This window comes from Trichosporon asahii, assembly GCF_000293215.1.
Source record: "Trichosporon asahii var. asahii CBS 2479 unplaced genomic scaffold scaffold00009, whole genome shotgun sequence".
NCBI classification, from domain to species: domain Eukaryota; kingdom Fungi; phylum Basidiomycota; class Tremellomycetes; order Trichosporonales; family Trichosporonaceae; genus Trichosporon; species Trichosporon asahii.
This window is the reverse complement of record NW_014040915.1, coordinates 467,003-480,630: the sequence shown is the minus strand read 5'-3', so window position 1 is coordinate 480,630 and position 13,628 is coordinate 467,003. Positions and strand designations below refer to the sequence as shown.

The 13,628-nt window shown below is 61.1% G+C and overlaps 3 protein-coding genes across 3 annotated transcripts; 2 read left to right on the top strand and 1 right to left on the bottom strand.

The window, feature by feature from the left end:
* Positions 1 to 906: 906 nt before the first annotated feature.
* Positions 907 to 1,945, top strand: A1Q1_06968 (uncharacterized protein; the record flags this gene model as incomplete). Its single annotated transcript, XM_014327217.1, has 2 exons — positions 907 to 912; positions 965 to 1,945. The coding sequence occupies 2 exons, from the start codon at positions 907 to 909 to the stop codon at positions 1,943 to 1,945; spliced, it is 987 nt and encodes a 328-aa protein (XP_014182692.1).
* A 1,281-nt stretch (positions 1,946 to 3,226) lies between these two features.
* On the top strand, positions 3,227 to 5,292 carry A1Q1_06967 (transcriptional regulatory protein; the record flags this gene model as incomplete). Its single annotated transcript, XM_014327216.1, has 3 exons — positions 3,227 to 3,246; positions 3,299 to 3,914; positions 3,976 to 5,292. The coding sequence occupies 3 exons, from the start codon at positions 3,227 to 3,229 to the stop codon at positions 5,290 to 5,292; spliced, it is 1,953 nt and encodes a 650-aa protein (XP_014182691.1).
* Positions 5,293 to 5,456: 164 nt separating this feature from the next.
* Positions 5,457 to 6,149, bottom strand: A1Q1_06966 (uncharacterized protein; the record flags this gene model as incomplete). The annotated part of the gene is made up of 1 exon (XM_014327215.1): positions 5,457 to 6,149. One exon carries the CDS (start codon positions 6,147 to 6,149, stop codon positions 5,457 to 5,459), a length of 693 nt encoding a protein of 230 aa, XP_014182690.1.
* Between the last annotated feature and the right edge of the window lie 7,479 nt (positions 6,150 to 13,628).

Genomic DNA, 13,628 nt, shown 5'->3' with positions numbered 1-13,628 from the left:
GCGGCGCCCACAGGTGGCGTCCGCCCAGCCCATGCACATGGATGCCTGGGTGTTTAGAAGTGTGACAGTGCTGCAGGATGCACGACGCTCGATCCCCAAACTTTTCGCGCACCGTTACTTCGGATACCGGCACGCTTTACGGACAACTCCTGAATGCTTCGACAGGCTCTGCACAAGCTTACGCCTCGCTTACGTCCCCCGTGCACTAGCTCCAATGTCGATAGATCCATCGATCCATGGATCCTCCTCTCATCCATCGGACGAGGACGGCTGATCCCTCCCCAGCAAGGTTTATATACCGACACCACCCGTTTAGAGTACGGCCAGCCGGCTCTGGCCGCACCACGTACGTCGTCACTGCGTACTGCGCATCGGGCTATGCGACTTTGGGGCGCCGTGCACCGGCGGAGAATCTGAGGGTGCTGTGGTGCTTGGACTTGGGGAATTGGGCGTGCGCTCATCCATTACGATGCTTCGGAGTACTGATTCTGCTCAATCTCGTCCGGTTCGTGATGAGCGAGATGCGGCATTCTGCGCTAGTGCTCCCCAAACAATTCAAAGCTCCCTGCCCTTTGCCTTTGCCCGACGTCGTACGTGCCGTGCAATGTACGTACATGTCGTACGTTTCTGCATTCCGCTGCTGCTACCCTGCGTTCGTCATCAAGATGCACGATGCCAGCGCACATGCATCCAAACCCATGCTTCGGCACACATGGGCATATATACCCCACACCCGTGGGGCCCTACCCAGATCGCCCGTCTACATGAGCAATTCATCCCCCGCACCACGCGCCCCAGCCATCCAGCTAGTGTCACCGTCGCCGCAGCTCTCGACGACCCAGTGGCAAACACACAGCTTCGCCTTTCTCACTCCGTAAACATCACCATCATCGCAACGTAGCAATCATGACCGTAAGTACAGCATCCACTTGGTAGAAGCACGATCAAGGCTGACACGCGGCAGTACGACGTCCACGACTCGGACAAGGGCACTGCCCCTCTCCTCTACCCGCCGTTCGGCCCCAGCTCGGCATCAAGTGCTGCCCCGCGCAGCCGCGCATCGACGCGCCCGTCTACCCGTGCCTCAACTCGCCCCTCTACTCGTGCATCTAGCTTCAGCGAGTTCTCGCTTCGCTCAGCGCGCTATTCGAGCATGTCGCTCGCTTCCAGCGTGCCGAGCAGCGAATCTTGGTCGCCTTCTGCGGAGGAGTGTGGATGCTGCCCCTCTTCCCACGACAACAACACGCAGCTGACCACTGCGCCCTCCTCAACTCGCAAGTGGAGCGGTAAGGCGCGCGAGGGGCTTTTCACCTCACCCGAAGGCGATGCCGTCATGGGCAAGCTTGATGGCCCCCTTATCCGCGTCTATTCTGCTCGTGCGTGCAGCTGGGTGAACGGCGACTTCGAAGAGGTCGGCGAGTGGTTCACCTCTCTCATGCTCTCCCTTGGTATCCCCGTTTACCCTTCCAACGGACGGTTCCATCTCTCTCCCACCGGCCCCAAGTTGGCCTGGCTGCGCGGCTCGATCGACATCTTCCGCCCGACCGACGATGCGCGCTGCAGCCACTGCCGCCAGCACAAAGTCCGCAACTGGCGCGGCACACCGGTCACGTTCCCTTGTGTGGTGGAGGCCGATTGCGCCGACGGCCCCGTCCCGGTCAGCTCCTGTATGGGCTGCAAGGCCGCCGGCCTCCAGTGCGACCTGTACCAGGGCTCTACCCCCGCGGTTGCGCCCGAGATGCAGCGCTTCGAGCTGTGGAACTTCTCGGAGCTGCTCGCGGTCGCAAGAGACGCAACGGCGACACTCGACGCGCTCAGCCGCAGCAACAAACAAGGGGCCTGCCAGCAGGCAGCGATGCAGGACGTTGCGCGCAGCATCGGCTGGCTCACCGAGCAGCTCGAGTGCGCCAAGCGCCTCGATCTCGACGCAGATAGTAAACTCTAATCTGGCCTGCGGGTCGTCGGCCCGTGACCGTGTGTCCATGCAGCAGGCCATGGCGGTCAAGCGATCGCAGACAAGTCATTGTAGAAGTAATTGTGGGCGATAGTAATCCGATCACGAGCATGTAGATTAATGATATGACCTCGAGGGCTCTAAGGCTGGGACTGACCTTGGGCTGAGTGAGACAAGACCGAGGCAGGTCTCGGCGCACGATCGAAGCCTTCCAAGCTTGATTCAAGCCTAACACGCCCTTCTGTACGTCCGGCAGACAACCGATACGAAGGCGACCCGGCGCCGCCGAGCGCCACGGGTGTTCCTGGCCTGCCGGGGCTGAGGGTGGTTGCGGGCTCAGCGCGGGTTCGGAGCGGCACTGGAACGGGGCGGCACGGGGTGGCACAGGTGGCAGTTGTGCCTGTTTCTGGGCCTAGCGCTGGATTCTGTCGACTGTCTATTGTCTTATGTTTCCAGCGTTGCGTGCTGGCGACACGAGGTGCCCTCGGTGTGCACTACTGGCAGCACAATGCGGGGAAAGACTTGCGACCAGTCCGTCTTGAACCTACGGCAGGCGCACGGAGAGAGCGTCACGGCTGCACCGGACGTACCCCGGATGCAGACCGCGGTCCGCAAACCCGTGAGCCCTTCATATGCCAAACGTCCGCCTACTTTCTGCCAGCGGTTTCCAGCTGTCCGCCAGACGCAACAATAGACGGTGCGAGGGCAACTTTGGGTCGAGGCAGCAGACTACTTCTGCGACGCGAAGCGGCGCCAACAGCGCGCGCCCCCGTCCGCCTTCTTTTTCTCCCTACTGTCTTTCCCTTTCGTTCTTCCCTTCTCGCCCTTCGTTCGTTTCCGGACTTTTCCTTCTCACCATCAGATACCGTGGGCGCCCAAACGTACTCCGCAGCGAGTTGAGCAAGATCCACATTCCGCACGAGTCTTCCATCCCAATCGCACGGCTCAAGACACCGAGACCTCGGCCTCCACTTGTGCATACACGGATCCGCATAGCTGGTCCGCAGTTGCACTGAGCATCTACAAGGGAGGGAGGAAGTAAGGGAAGGAAAGGAAAAGTGGGCAGATGTCGACGCCTGCCAAAACGGAACCATCCACGCCCTCGCGGCAGAAGGGTGCGCGGCAGTCGTCCTCCTGCGCCGAGTGCCGACGGTGAGTTAACTTGCACACTCTACAGCTAACATATCCAGGCTCAAGCTGAAGTGCTCGCGACCATTCCCTTGTGCATCCTGCTTGCGCAGAGGGTGTGCCCCGATCTGTCCCGAAGGCACCATGAGCGCGAAAAAGAAGCGGTAGGTTCGATGACAGCCACAAGCCTCGGACAACCCATTCGCTGACTCTCAGGCTGATAGTCTCGGGGACCGAAGAGCTGCACGAGCGCATCCACGAGCTGGAGATGGCGCTCGCCGCAGAATTTCGCAAGACTTCCGCAGGAGAACTGCATCCTCTCCTCCGAGCAGAGCGAACACCCGAGACCGACAGAGGCATCTGGGTCCGCCCAGCTACACTCGTAGCAGGCTGTCTCGTCGGCAGTGGCCTCTCCTTAACTCCCGAGACTGTCCTCCCCTCCCTCCCTCCAGCAGACGTCGCCGCAATGCGCGGGCGCTTACCGCCCTGGCCAGCGGGCCAGGACGCCCTGCGTACCGTCCGCGAGCTGGGGAATCCATTGCTGAGCCCGGAGAAGGAGGGGGAACTCCTCACTCTGTGTGCCGATGGGAGCCAGGGGTCAAGAGGCACCCTGGGACTGCTTTTCGCACATCTGGCGTTGGGGACGCAGTGCAACACTCTGCTCGTGGAGCCGATTGCGGCGCGGGGTTTCGCAGACGCAGCACGCACCCTCGCCGACGCGAGTACGGCCGGGGTACAGGCTGGAGCCATACTGGCCGAATACGCAGCGAACGATGGGCGGTTAGGTGACGCTTGGGCCATTGCTGGAGAGGCATTGGTACGGGCACATGGGGTAAGCTCCTCCCGCCGAAGGTAACTGACACCAGATCGGCCTACACCGCGACGGATCAAAGATCGGCCTCCCAGAACCCGACATCGAGATAAGACGGACGACGTACTGGGAGCTCGTGGGGTGGTCTCGCGTCCTTGGCCTTCTGCTGGGTCGCCCAAACCAAGCGCGAAACGATGCAGGCGATGCGAAACCGCCACAGGGGGAGCGATACCGATTGTTCTCGCTTCTGGAATCGGTTCTGGACTTGGTGCGTCGCCACACCGCCACTCGTGCTGATCATCAGACCACATCAGCGACGCCGGTATCGCTCGACGCTCTCCGGCGTGCCGACGACGCCCTCTCCGCTTTGCGCAACGACCTGCCCCCGATCGCGATCGCGCGCAGCGTCCCGCCAGCCAACACGGTGGGCGCGCTGACACTGCGCCTGCTCGTCTCTTTCGCCCGGCTCATGCTGTGCTCTCCCGCCGAAGCGCTCTTCAGCACAGCGTACGAGGCTGCCAACGAATGTCTTGAGACACAGCGGCGATGGGTCGTGTTCCACCCCCGTCTGCTCGAGAGGACAGGCTGGGTGTGGGCCGTCGCCGACGCCGCGGCCACTTTCCTCGGCAAGGTCGTCACCTCCTCTCCCGATGGGGCTTATGCCACCCCCGCCTTTGCCGCGCTGACGGGATACGTTGAGATTGTAGTCGCTGCTGGCCGGGCGCTGGGACCGCTCGCGGCCGTCGTTGAGGCGTCGAGGGCGGCTGTTGGTGAGCGCTCGTCAAGGCAGACTGTGAGCCCTGTACAACAGCTCACGGCGCTCTCGCGGCCGGGTACAGCCGGCAACGGGCGATACTTCGACCACACTGCCCAGGCATTCCAGCAGCACCAGTCACCCGAGACTGATTTCGGTGGGTATCCAATACCACAACTCCAGAGCCAGGCGCAAGCCCCTGCAACAGCAGGGATGCAAGAGTTCCAGCGCGGGTTCAGCATGCCCCCGCCCCGCGTACCGATTATACCGCAGGTTCCGAGGATCGATACGCAGTTCGCGCACCCCTCGCACCAGACGGCGCCGCCGCATCCCCAGCCCTCCCAGGCGAGAGACGATGCGCAGCCCTGGTCGAGCTACGAACTCCTGCCCCCCGGTCTGGGGCTGGACATTGTCTTCTCACCCCGACGCGGCAGCGTCGGAATGGAGAGGGAGCGCGCTCCGCCCGGGACCGCCATGGGTCGCGCGATGAGCCTGCCCGCCCTGCCGGCGGAGATGGCCCTCATGCCACAGGTCGGACAGCAGAGCCCGCAGCAGATCCTGGGCATGAGTCCGCTCATGCCGAGCCCGAGCCCGATGAGCGAGCAGGAGGCGCCCTTCTTCTTGCGGCCGGGGACGGCGAGCTAGCTGAGTACGTCAGTACTGTTAGGGGGGAGTGAGGGTGTGAGAGTCAGTGCAGGGGAGTATTCATACAATGCCATCGCTCGTATATGGAAACAGATGGGGTCTACGGTAATTTAGATATGCGACTTGGATATAATCGCGTCATGCTCAGCGCCCAGCGCCGGTGATTAGTAGGCGCTGCCGGGGAGGACGTTGTCGCGGTGGATACGGCGGCGGTCGCTGCCGGTGCTTGCGTTGGCGCTGGCGCCATTGGGCGAGACGAGAGAGACGGGCGAGCCTGCGCCGCCGGGGCTCTCGGGCGCGCGGAAGCCGGCGACGTCCTGCGGCGTGCATGTCCCGCGCCACGAGGCGTGCTGCTGCCACCCGACTTGCGGGTCGATGCGCTCTCCCGCCGGCTGATACGTCATTGGCGGCTGCTCAGGATGCCCGGGAGGCGGCACAGGCTGCGTCGTGTATGTCTGCGTGGCGTAGCGACTCGGCGCTCCCGTCGCAGGAGGGTAGCTGGGCTGCGCGCTGTCGAGGGGCGGATAGTCGCGCTGCTGCGGGTGGTAGTGCTGGCGCTGGTCGACGAACTCCCAGTCCGCCGGGCCCTGCGCATACTGCTGCGGCACGCGGTCGTCGTCGTAGTAGTCGTGCACTGCATGTACTGGCTTGCCGTACGCTGTCGTGGTCGGGTATCCCGGCTCGACGTCCATGGGCGTCACCGTCTCCCACTGGTCGATCGGCTCCGTGTTGTACCCGTTCAGGCCCGTCTGGTCGTGCGTCACTGCAGCGGCAGGCGGCGCGACCCATCCCTGCTTCTCGCGCCATTGCGTCAGGCGCCGCTGGTACCGCTTGCTGTACTTGGACGACGGCCACATGTCGCCAGCGAGTGTGAGGAAGTAGAAGAAGAGGATGAACGCAATTGACCACTCTAATCCTGCGGCGGCGGACGAAACGAGGTCGCACTGGTGTGCCGTGCGGTTGCCGCGAGGCGCGTTGTTTCCGTGGCACACGCCGTAGCACGCCGCGAACGCGATCGCTCCAGCGACCGCAGTGACGACGAAGAAACACTTCCAGATCGAGTTGCGTAACAGAGACTTGCGGTAGGGGTGGTCCTTGTGCAGACTCCACACCTGGCCCGTCTGCAGAATGGCGGACAGCGCGACACAACAGATGAACACGCATGCCATCGACCAGTGCACGGTGCTATGCGAGAAGCAGTCAAACTGATGTCAGCTTGAAAGTCTTCAAACTAGCCGAGGCGTTGGATACTCACCACACCAAGCAAGATCAGCGCCGCACCGCCACATGCGGCGAAGATGATCGCAAGCCAGCCGAACCACACCGTCCGCCGCCGCACGTCAGGAGGGAGGCGGTCGTGGGAGCGCAGCCAGCGCTCACACAGCAGCGACGCGACATAGAACCCGACTGTGCACGCACACAGCGGCACGAACACCCACTGAATGTCAGCTCGTTTCCTGATCACTACGGCTCGTTGCAGTCATTGACCTGCAGTACGGAAACCGGCCCACGTTGCCGGGTGGTACAGCTCCAAGTGCCAAGACTTCCTCCCGAGACGCCGATGGCGCCGGCGGCGACTTCGTCTGGGCACAAACAACATGCAGTGCAGCGACCACTTACCTTGTGCTTGCCGGCGACGTTGGAGATGAAGACGGTCGACGGCTCGTCGTCCGTGTACCGCGGCTTCCCGCTTGCGACCCACAAGCCCATCATGGCGAGGAGGGCCGCGAGCCAACAGAACGCACACGCGAGGGGGAGGTACACATAGGGCGCGTACACTGGCAGTCAGCACTCGCACTAACAGATTGTTCTCGTCTCGTATCGAAAAGGCCGGATGCGATCTCGGGTCAAACGCAAGGAGGGACCTAAAGGTTGGGACATGAGATCTTCGGTGGGGCGCGGGGCGTTCCGCACCATAAAGAATGGAATGAGGTAAACATACACGTGTGGTTCATGAAGGTGCGCGTGTTGAGGAGCCATGGGAGGGGCTGGCCCGTCTCGGGATCGCGTTTGCGGAATCCCATTGCTGACTTGGTTGCTGCTGCTGGCGGTGGTGGTGGATGGGATGGAGATGCAACTCAAAGTCTGAAAAACATTGTTGGGCCTGTCCATGGAGTTGTGGTTGTACTATGCACAGCGGCACAGCGGCACAGAGGCACAGCAGCGCAGTCAGAGAGGTCTCGGAGGAGCAAAGACGCGGTCCAGGGCAAGAAAGTCAGTTCCCCTGGTTGTTCCAAGCAGAAAGTCCTGCATGGCATCCGAGGGCGACGTCGCGATTGGAGTAGAGGCTAAGGGATGATGTCACTGATCCACCCGATCCACTTACCCAGCCGGTGGGACTGGTGGGACATGACCGTGGGCGTGCCCGCTGTTGGCCTCATATGGCCTGGGCCGCGCCGCAGACCTCTGAACGCTTCCACATTTCACGTACGCTTCTATACGGGCCCACCAGACATGCGAACGGTGCCTTCTTGTGCCAGCTTGTGCCAGCTGTGTGCCTTTGCTGCAGCTGCTTCTGTTTTTTCTCAGCCTGGCACGCCGTCGTCCCTAATATCACCGGCCAATTTTCCAGACTCTGTGGTTGGCAATAAACAAAGCCGTCAAGCACAACGTACAACCCAGGCGGACCTTTCAAGGTTAATCGAAACGTTAAACTGAATCCAGCGCCCAGCTGCCCATTCATCTGCCACTGTCACTGCCTGTGACAGATGACTGCTGCCTGCGGAATGCAAATGAGCCCACTGACGTCGCGGATTGCCCGTGCCGCTCCACGGTGGTATGCATTCTGCTCCGCATGCGCCGAAGCGAGCGCCTCCCTAACGAGACAAACAACACGCAAACAGAGGCATGCGTGCAATGCGGCATGGCGCGCATCTCGCCAGTGCTGAGCCGTGCTGGGCGACGAAATGAAAAATGGCTGCGCCACCCGATCCACAAGAGGCATATCAGCGTCCATCCCTGGGAGGGCCGGACGTCATGGCGCTTCGCGATTGGTGCATATCGTGCCGACCAGGGCTGCCCAGGGCTACGGTGACTGGGAGCACAGTGACTGGGCGGTCCGCACACCGATACGGGGCACGATACGGGTGCTGGAAGGTATGCATGTTCTCGGGGCTCTCGGGGCGGCCAGCGGGCAGGGGGGAAAAGGTCGGCACGACGCCCCTGGCGCCCGCCCCCGCCGACAACCCGGCCGTGCTCGGCCCTCTCTCCCTCATGCTGTTCGCTGAGCACTGCGGAAGTTTTGCACAGATCTCCACTTCTGTTGGTCGGGCGGAAGCCCGGCGCTATGGGCTCGCCAGGCCGAAGTGCGCACACGCAGACTTGCTCGCGGTGACAGACTGGCCGTCAATTGCGGACGTTCCTTCGAAGGCACGAATCCTCGCGGTACCCGTCGTGCCTGTGCGATGCGGCCACGTGCTGGACCTCTTCCGCAATATTGCTCCCCTGGTACTTCGTTCGCTTGGAACTGTCTCGGTGAGGAGGAAGAAACGGGGTCCGCAGACGCAGAGATGGAAGGAGCTGGCAGCCCACTGCTTGCTTGTTTACGTCCCCATGTCCGCACCCGGCCGCAATCAGAAGCAAGGGCGAGGCGTTCTTAGGCGTTCAGGGGCCGACGCCGCCCGACGCCGCCTGCGCCTTCGTCCAGCCAACTGTGACTCAGGCTCTGCGGTTGCCGGAGTCGCTATGGCCGAAAGCGAGGTGTAGGAGGTCGAAGCGAGCGGAGATGGCTCCGCGCGGAAGTGAGCTAAAGCTGCATGTGAAGTTTGCCCACGCCGCACAGGGGTCCGATATCGCAGGGAAGGATACATGCAGACGAACCTTTCCCCCTTCCGCTGCGTTCGTTGTGTTACCCAGTAGTGGTAGTAGGCAAACAGAGCTTGAGCGTGGCGATGACTCATTTAGCAATCCAGATCGCCGCGGCTGATGGCCGGGAGGCGTCGGTGAATGGCGGGCGTATCGAGCCATAAGTCTGCGGATCTGCAGCCGATGAAAACAGCACTGGCTATTCTGTGCATCGTGCTTTGCTTGTACTGCAACCGAGCAGTGCTTGGCGCATCCGTGAAAAGAATGCAAAGACGAAGCCATCCTCTCACAGCAGGGGTCTCGCAGGCAGAACATTGGACCGTAACGGCATGGTGATGTTCAGGCCAGGACTCGGAATTAAGGAGCCTGGGGCAAGTGGCCAAAGTGCCCCTCTGCATGCGGTGGACGAGGAGGGTGGAGGTTTGGGGAGTGAGACGGTGGGGCGTCTGAGCGACGGGACATCAGACAAATACAAGAGTTGCGCGCATCTGCGTGTTTAATGGCGGGTTTAGGGCTCGAGCTAGGGGACGCCAGGGCTGTCTTTGATAATCACTGAAATGATACAAGATAGTCGATTTGACCGAGGATTATCCCTTACTCTTTCCACGATCCCTCACTCCCTCGGGGCCGCTGTTAGTGTCCTTTTTCTACCCGCCCTGAACCTGCCCGCCTGAATCCTTCCAGCAGCTTTCGTTTCCCCGTCCTTGTCCCATGTCTGGCTTCGTTTGCGACCCTCGCTCCCTCGATGCAGATAGTCGTGTCACCCACGAGTGCAACGTCAACATGCTCCACGGCCTCACTGGTTATGCGTATCCACGTCTTTGCGGTTTGGGTCTTGGCAGCGGTCGACACGCCGGAAGGGGCCCGTGCCTGGTTTTGCGCACCCACATGATTGTGCAGTGTGTGAAGTGCCAGCGCTCGGTAGCACAGACTGGGCCGACCAGGCTGACGCGTGATTCCGATTCTGCGGATTCTGGCGCATTGCCTAGCGCCTTGTGTGACCTTCTTCCGTCCGTGCCAGACAGCTGCGTAGTGTCGTGGAACTCGCAGCCGGTGGCGGGGCGTCACGGTGATCACTGACATGCACGGGGCGAGTGGGCAGCAGGCGGCAGGATTGGGTTGATGAGACGGAGCTACGTGATGGTTGGAATCAGGTTATGGTGGCAGAAGTGTCGGTACTCGGTAGATTAGAATTCTGGCTCAGCTGTATCTGGCATCTGGCACCTACGGCATAGGGCATTGGACACCTCGCATCAGCACGAGCGCCGCACGTACCTGCGACTTGACGCAAGTGGAGGGGGATCGAGAGGAACAAGCCAGCCAGGGCGCTCCAGGGCAGTCAGGGACTCCAGGGTTGGCAGGGGCCGGAGGGCCGGAGGGAATGGGCGCTTGAACGAGGCCGGCGAGGGCCGGTGACCACTGCTCAGGCATACTAGCAGAGGCTAAAACCACTCTCACCAGACATCCCAGGGCTCATTCAGGAACACTCAGGGGATCAGGGTTTCTGCAGATGAACCGGCGTCAGGCCTGCTCAGGCCTCGTCAGGCCAGACAGCATCAGGCCCAGTCAGGCCCCGTCAGGCCTCATCATCTCAGGTCGTAATCTCAGGATGCAAGATGGCCAGGAGGAACTGAGCACAGGGAGGACCCCAACGCTGCCAGTATCGGTTCGGTAGCCTTCGACCCCTCCTGAGGGCCGCAACCTCTTCGCATGGCTACTCGCAAAGAACAGTGGAAAGTATGCTGACGGCGGTGGCTGCTCGAGCTCGTCTGCGAATTCGGATCGCGGTCCGCGGCTCACCTTCCGATGTAGCGGTCACTGGGGCTGTGACCTATTGGGTTCGGTGCCTTGTAATCACCCTCTGCACGCTCGTCTGCCCCGGCCTTGGGCCGTCCACGGTGCGCGCGCAGACATCGTCACTTACTGGTACTCGCCCTCGCCCCCTGGTCCGCCGAATCGACGAAGTGTCGAACCGCCGGGCCTTGTGGTCCTGACGAGCCCGGCTTCGGCTGCAGAGGCAGACTCTGATCTGAGACTTGAGCTCCATAGACATAGTCGTATAGTCGGTTTAGTCGCCTTTTGACTTCAGACGATAATCGCCCCTCCTGAGGGTCCTCTCCGTTCCCTCCACCGCCCCTGTCCTTCCTGGCTCCTGGCTCCTGGCGCCTGTCCCTTCCGTCCCTCGTCCCCTCAATCGCTCTACACACTACATGCCATCCACCCATTTACTCCGACAACTCACCTCACACATCTCTCTCACCCATCACCTCCCTCTCACTACCACCACCGAACTCCCAACCCCGCACCCACTCCACAACATCCCCGTTATCGTAACCTGCATCACCACTAGACTCTACAAGCACTTCAACTTCGTCAACTTCTTACACACGTCGGCCTCGTCCCTTCGCCTTCGTGTTCCTAGCAGTTCACGACTCCCTCTTCTTTTCTTCTCCCTCTGACCGATCACCCCCTCTCTATCCCGAGATCCATCAATCAGACCTTCTCCCATTTCATCCACACCCAGTCGGCCTCAACAGTTAACTCGGTAAGTACTATTCCCCACCTCTCTTGTCCCCACTGGTATCTGTTCGCGTCTCGTGTTCTTGGTCATCTTTTCATTGTCTTGTGTCAACACTCGGTCTCTCGTCAGTACATTCTATTTCCACCACCCCTTTCCATTGAATGGTCCAGGCCCCTTGAATCGTTTCCATCAGTCATCCCCAGCCAGTGTCTCAACCGCACTGCATGCATCGCAGAGGTGTCGGATGTCTTTCTCGCTCATGCATTGCATTGCGGAGAGTCTGGAGAAAACTGCTGGATTGGGCGGCGAGAGGGACCTGGTGGGGGGAGGGAGGGGGACGACACGGCAGTGACTGTCACCGGGATTGGGTGGATCTTCCATGGCTATGGTCTCCGCTAGTCCTCACCTTGACTCTTCCTCCGTGACTTCACTTCTGTGCTCTGTTCGCTCCGAGTTTCTGCGCGTTCCTTGCCCCTCCATTCTGGATGACTGGTTGAGCCATGCGGCATCGTACTGCTACCGTGTCCTCTCGCCTCTCCCTTCGAATTTCCGTGAGGGACACGGCGTCTGGACACACGACCCACATGCGTCTGCCGTCTGTTGGACGGAGTGTGGTGCATTACATGCTCCTTCTGTGTTCATGATCATACGTACACGTAACGGGGAACCGGGTATGTGTTACACCTTCCATATCATTCAGTCTGAGTGTCTCTCGGCCGCTGGCACGGATCGGCCTCCACCATCGGTTCCAACTAGCCCCAACACGTTTCAAGCCTCATTGCCTCATTGTCTCAGAGGTGGGCTGCGTGAGAGGGGCACAAGTTGGGCGGAAGACGGTGACGAGTCTGCATCTGCGCTCGCATGCGCGCTGGTCAAGGATGACAAGAGACACGAGACGTGTTTGATGTGTGCATGGGAGCAGGATCGGCCGCTGGCGATATGGATTTGGGTTCTTGGGTCGTTTGGACAGTCGGGGCGGCGAGGGCGGGAGACGCAAAGACCTTTTCGTGTGGGTCCAATGGCGCGCGCCCCCTCATACCCAGCCGGCCCTGGATCCAAAGCCAAGTAAATGTGCACGTAGCCCCCAATCTCTATAACGAGAAAAATTTGTGTTGTTGCTACTGCTTTCTCGCACGGCACAATGCATGGGCGGCGTGCATGCAAGGCAGAAGGACGATCGCAGACGAGACTGTCGTCTGCGTTGTGTGCCCGCCTGAACTTGGTGTGCATGGGGTGTGTGTGTGCGTGCCGAGGGAGGAGCGGCAGGGCGTGTGGCCTGGCGCCAGATGGGAGGATGACATGAGGGGACGAGTAGTGGTATCCTGCGGCATCCCTGGCCCTGGCCTAGCTGGGCTGGCTGCGTCGTGCGCTTGGTGGGTGCTCGCGGTGGCATAGTGCTCATTTTGGGTGATCAGGCTTGCGGGTGGCCGCGGCGGAGGGTGTGCATCGGCAGGGCCAGGAGTGCCATGAGCCGCTGGTCGTCTTCTCCTGCCAGGCTAAACTGGACCTGAATCGTCATCACGAGCTCTAAATTGGATCCGCCTGGGCTTCTGTTTGGGTGGCAATGGGGTCTCCACAGCGCACAGCCGTTACGTAACCTTTCCGAAACTGTATCCCGGCCGTTTGGTCCCTCGCCGCCCCTGATCTCCTGTCAAAGTCCTGGCGAGTCCTGGGCGAATCCTGGCTCCTCCCTGCGAAGTCAGACTCGCCAGCCCAGGACCAGGACCCCGTAGCGCCAGGCCGCCTCCATTGCCTGGATTGCCTGGATTGTAATACTCAGTCGCGCTGCTCTCCCCCCTTCCCCTCTTCCTCTGTCCGCCTGCAGCCCAGCCCGCCCAGTCATCCCTTCCGAGCACCAGACCAGCACCAGACCGCACACCACCACCAGATACCTCACACCCCTTGCATTTCAATCATCTCGTTGTTATTCCACAGTATGCTTACTTGCCCCAGAAATCGACACCATTGATACATCGAGTTCTCTGTCGACGTCCCAGCACCGCCCTCCCCC